The 6,112-nt window shown below is 36.6% G+C and overlaps 1 protein-coding gene across 1 annotated transcript in view; it reads left to right on the plus strand.

Moving 5' to 3' along the window:
- SESN1 (sestrin 1) overlaps positions 1-6,112 on the plus strand; it is a 37,668-nt gene that overhangs the window by 10,023 nt on the left and 21,533 nt on the right. The window contains exon 4 of the mRNA XM_007940818.2: positions 207-389. Within this exon, the coding sequence (XP_007939009.1) occupies positions 207-389 (183 nt within the window). The remainder of the gene's footprint in view (positions 1-206; positions 390-6,112) is intronic.

The following is a 6,112-nucleotide window of genomic DNA, read 5'->3' on the forward strand; positions in this document are numbered from 1 at the left end:
TCCTTGGAAGGAAGGTTGGGCAATCTACTTCCGTAGTGATACCGCCTTGGAAACCCAAGGAGGGGTCACTATGAGTTGAGTCTGACTTGACTGCATGTAATAATAGCAATAAATATTTAGCTATTTTACATATCCTAAAGAAAACTGATTTGTAGTTTGAGATTTTAATTTTTTTAACCAGAACAATCTTTTTGTTTACTCTTAAGGCTGCAGCAAGACATCAGTGCTCCTACTTAGTGAATCTCCATGTAAATGATTTCCTTCATGTTGGGGGAGACCCCAAGTGGCTCAATGGCTTAGAGAATGCACCTCAAAAGCTACAAAATTTAGGGGAACTCAACAAAGTATTAGCCCATAGACCTTGGCTTATTACCAAAGAACACATTGAGGTAAGTCATGAGTAATATGTCAGGTGTCCTTAATTTTTAAACATTTTAAACTAGTTCCTTCTGATCCTGTTTAGTAATAAGGATAGTAGAGTAAAAGTAGAGTGATATTCTCTACAAGTGTCTGCCATGCATTAGAAATTTTTGAAAACACATGTTTTTTGGTCTTGTTTTTCTAGTTTACATCAAGCACATTCTAGATACTGTTACATAATTGAAGCATATTATTAAGAAGATAAAGGATTTGTATATAAGTAATGCATTGTCTAGTATATCAGGAAAGAAAAGAAATTACACAAGATTTTGAAATAGATGATGAAACAAAAGTGATACAGAATTGAATTCTAGGTGTTCTTTGGGCATATATATATATATATATATATATATATATATATTTTTTTTTTTAACTTTTATTGTGGTGAAAACATACACCAAGACATTCACCAACATAACAACTTCCATATTTACAGCTCAGGGACATTGATGACATTTTTCTTGTTATCAAAAAACCAAACTCAACTGCTGTCGAGTTGGATCCAACTCATAGCGACCCCACCTTGGGTTTCTGAGGGGGTATTACTACGGAAGTAGATTGTCCAACCTCCCTTCCAAGGAGTGGCTGATGGGTTTGAACTGCCAGCCTTCTAGTTAGCAGTCAAATGCCTTAGGCACTACGCCATCAGAGCTCCTTATTTGTCATGTTGGACCATCATTATTGCTATTCTTTTCCAAAATATTCTACCACTATAAGCATAAATTCAGTGCCCCACAAACAGAAGCGTCCCCTTTCCCCCTCCCTCCTAACTGGATATAATTTTTTAAATATAATTTTATGATTTAGGAATATTTAGAGTTTTAAGTTGTTCACAGAGGGACATTGGTGGTTTAGTGGTAGGATTCTCACCTTCCATGCAGGATACCTGGATTCTATTCCTGGCCATGTACCTCAGTAACACCCACTAACCCATTTGTTAGCAGAGGCTAATGTGCAGCTATGATGCTGAACAGGTTTCAGCAGAACTTCCAGACTAACATAGACTAGAAAAAAAGATCTGGCAATCTACTTCTGAAAATCAGCCAAAGAAAACCATATGGATCAAGTAGGAGGGGGAGCAAGATCATAGCTTAGTCATACATACCTTGCCATACTGCTACAGCAAAGACATGAGAGAACAAGTGAAATAGATACAGATGACAGTCTTAGAACCCTGATCAGCAAATGGAAGAATAAAGAATTAGTTCAAACACCAAATGGAAGGATAAATTAGATGAAAACAGTGAACAAGTGACATATGGATTGTAGGTGCCCTGCCAGGTGGCCCAGCACTACATGGCCATCTTGAGAGAAAGCAAGCACTCTTCCTGAGTGGGGAGCATGAAAAGGCAGCTTCGTGGAATTTTCAATACAGTGTAGACAAGTAGGGAGTAAAGCAAGGAACCATCTGCACCTCTACCTAACAATGTGCAGGCATTTCTTATGTCTTCATCCAGTGTCCGCCCATATGCAACATCACACATCCCACACCCAGATAGTTCAAGCATGCTGACTGTGTATCACTGAAATCCCTTGATGCTCCACCATCTATTGAGATGCCAGTTCATGCATCTACTGCGGTCCTATCCCATCCATTTAGTAAATCACTCCCTCACAGTGGCTACAGAAATGCCCTGCCCTGCCCTCCAGAGGACACACTAACTGCTAACACCAATTTAGAAGGACCCCACAGTACCACAAGGGCTGTGGTGGGACCCTAACCATCCAACACTTGTCACCTACCATCAGGCAAAGAAACTATTCTTCCACGTCCACTCACCTTAATGCCTCAGAGACAGTAGGAAAAATAATCATATGAAGAAAATAAGATAGGATAAGATGGCTCTAACAAGTGAGCAGAAATAAAGGGACAGAAAGCCTTCCTGAGGAAGAGATGGTAATAGAACTACCTATTAAGGAGTTCAAAACACTTATATTGAGGATCATCAAAGAGATAAGGAAAATACAACACCAACAAAGCCTTGGAAGAATTAAAAACAAAAATTTTAAAAAAATGACAAAATAAACAATTAGAAACCATACAGAAACAGCAACTAGGAATTCAGAAGATTAACAATAAAATTTCAGAAATAGATTAAGTCATTGGAAACCAAAAATAAAAAATAAACTCACTGCTGTTGAGTTGATTCTGACTCATGGAGACCCCATTAGGTTTCTAAAGCTATACATCTTTATAGAAGCAGCCTGCCTCATCTTTTTTCTTTGGAGCAGCTGGTGGGTTCAAACCATGGACCTTTTGGTTAGCAGCCAAATGCCCTAGCCACTACACCACCAGAGCTTCTTAACTCATTGGAAGGAAATGAAAATAGAATTGAATCAATGGAAGAAAGAATCTGCAAAATAGAGGACAAATACCAGAGGGACAATCAGATAAAAGGAAGAAGCCTAGGAGTTACGTGGGTCACTATCAAGGGGAAGAATTTATGCATAATTGGAAGTCCAGAAGAGGAGAGAGAAAAAGCACAGAGAATTTTTGAAGACTTACTGACAGAAAACTACCCTGATATCATGAGACATGAGAAAGTTTCCATCTAAGAGGTTTACTGGACCCCATATAGGATAGACCGCAAAAGAAGGTCACCAGAACACCACAGTGAAGCTTTTCAAAACCAAAGACAAAGAATTGTGAGAGTAGGTTGTGAAAAATGAAATATCACCTAAAAAGGGGCACCAGTAAGACTAAGTGCTGATTTCTTGGCAGAAAGTATCCAGGCAAGAAGGCAATGGGATGACACATTAAAAAAAAAAAAAAAAAAAAACTGAAAGAAAATTCCCAACCAAGAATCATATATCCAGAAAAACTGTCTTTCAAATACAGTGGTCAAACTAGGACATTTTCAGATAAACAAAAACTGAAATTTATGAAAAGTAGACAAATCTTACAAGATATAGGCTGTCCCTGGGTTACAAACAAGATCATTTTCTAACTGTCTTTAAGTGGAATTTGTAGGTGAGTTGGAACAGGTGCATACAGTTCTTATTTAGCCTTACTTTAGTGCAGGAAAGGCTTAAGCTTTTTCAGTGATTTAAAAGCTGCACATACAGCAGGTGAAGGTGATGATGATGAATTTTGTTGCCAGGAGAATTTTGGTTCAGTCATTTCAAAGTGAGTGCAAATTTACATAACATTAAAGGGCAAGTAGGAGTTGTCTGTAAGTTGGATGTTCATAATCCAGGGACTTACTGTATACTAAAGGGAGTCCTTCAGAAAGAGAACCAATGACATCAGACAATGACCCAACATCAAGACACACGACAGCATCTCCTAGATACCAACCCAGATAAAGCACTCTCAAAAATAAAATAAAGATGCAAAACTGAAAAGAAGGAACCAGAGTTCTCACTCTATAAATGATGAGAACTTCAAAATATAAAGGGAGAATAAATAGTGTAGTCAAGGGGACATCAATATATAACAGACTGCTTTAAAATTAGGAAGATAAAGGTCAACGTACGAGTAACCACAAAGAAAATTAATAAATTTACTCATGAAAATAAGAAGAAAATAAAAAAGACTCAGTAAACACACAATCAACAATGAAGGATACAAAACCAAAAAAAAACCCTATAAACAAAAAGAACTCGGCACACAAAACTAAGTGGAACAAAGTAACCATTAATACCACACACAAAAAAATAACAAGATAGCAGCAGTAAATTCATACCTATTGATAATCACAGTGAATGTAACTGGTTTAAGTATACCAATCAAAAGACAGAAAGTGGCAGAATGAAGAAGAAGAAGAATACCCATCTATGTGTTGCCTATAGGAAACACACCTTAGACACAATAACATAAATAGATTAAAAATCAAAGGAGGAAAACTTTATCAAGCAAACAGTAAACAAAAGAGAGCAGGAGTGGCAATAATAATCTCTGATAATAGACTTAAAAGTCAAAATCCATTATAAGAGACAAGGATGAGTATTATATAATGATGAAAAGGTCAATCCACCAAAAAGACATAACCATAATAAATATTTATATAGCCATTGGAAGAACCCCAAAATACATAAACTCTAGCAGAATTTAACACACAGATAGACAGTTCCATAATAAATTTTAACACACTTTCAATGATAGAACAATTAGGAAGAACCTCAACAAAGATACAGAAAATCTAAATAACAATCAACCAACTCAATCCTGTAGACATACATAGAACACACTACCCACCAGCAGCACAGTATGTATTCTTTTCCTGTGCACATAGATCATTTTCCATATTTTAGGCCACAAAGCAAACCTCAATAAATTTTTAAAAAAATCAAAATAATACAGAGCATCTTCTCCAATCATAACACTATAAAACTAGAAATCAACAGAAAGAACAAGGAAATAAATAAATAATGGAAACAGCATAACACCTTACTTAGCAAGTACTGGATAATAAATGAAATTAAAAAAATTCTTGGAACTAGTGAAATTGAAAATACAATATACCAAAACCTTTGGGACACAGCAAAAGCAGTGCTCAGAGGAGAATTTTTATAAGAATAAATACACATACCAAAAAAGAAGAAAGGGCCAAAATCTATAGTTTAACCCTATGTGATAGTTGGGATTATGTGTCACCTTGGCTGGACCATGATTCTGAGTGGTTTAAGCAGTTGTGATGTGGTTATTCCCATAATGAGATCGGATGTATATGCTTTGAGCAGCCAGTCTGTTGAAAAGGTGTTTTCCCAGGGGTGTGCCTGCTTTCCATATATATATGGATGGATATCCTGGAAAAATGAGAGACTCTTCTGTGGATCTAGATCTGTTGTGTTGCCTCTGACTGTCTGTGAGCAAAGAGTCCACCATTCGGCTTAGTGATACTGGATTCATCATCTGCTGGAGTCAACAGCTGGTGTACTACCTGCCAGCCTTGAGCTTGTCAACCCCTGAAGCCCGAGTTGGGAAAAGATTCCAGAGTGCCGTTTCATCCAGGAACTTGGGACTTGCCAGCTTCTATAAGTGTGTGAGGCATTTTCCTAAGATAAATTTCTCTCTCTATATAAATAAGCTTTACTGGTTTTGGTTCTCTAGAGAACCCTGCCTAACACACCCTACAAATGGAACAGTTAGAAAAGGAGCAGCAAAAGAAGTCCACAGTAACCAGAAAAAAAGAAAATTATTAAAGATCAGAAATAAATGAAATGGAAAATAGAAAAACAATAGCAATAATCAACAAGACTAGATACTGGTATTTTTGAGAGGATCACTAAAATTGACAAACCATTGGCCAAATTGACAAAGAAAAATATGAAAAAATGCAAATAACCAAAATAATAACTGAAGTGACATCACAACAGAAAAACTGAGGTAAAAAGGATCAGAACAGAATATTATGAAAATTGTACTCCAACTAATTAAAAAACCTAGATGAAATGGACAGATTTCTAGAAACACACTACCTACATAAAGTAACAGAAAAGAGAACATTTGAACAGACCTATAACAAAAGAAATTGAAGAGGTCATTAAACAAAAGCTCCCAACAAATAAAAGCTCTGGCCCAGACAGCTTCACTGGAGAATTCTACCAAACATTCAAAGAAGATTTGACACCAGTTCCATTCAAACTATTCCAGAACATAGAGAACGAAGGAACACTCCCTAATTCACTCTGTGAAGCCAATATAACCCTGATTCCCAAAGCCAGACAAACACACCACTAAAAAAAAAAA

Source organism: Orycteropus afer, unplaced genomic scaffold, assembly GCF_000298275.1.
Source record: "Orycteropus afer afer isolate SDZICR_OR568_19922 unplaced genomic scaffold, OryAfe1.0 scaffold00072, whole genome shotgun sequence".
In the NCBI taxonomy this organism is placed as follows: Eukaryota; Metazoa; Chordata; class Mammalia; order Tubulidentata; family Orycteropodidae; genus Orycteropus; species Orycteropus afer.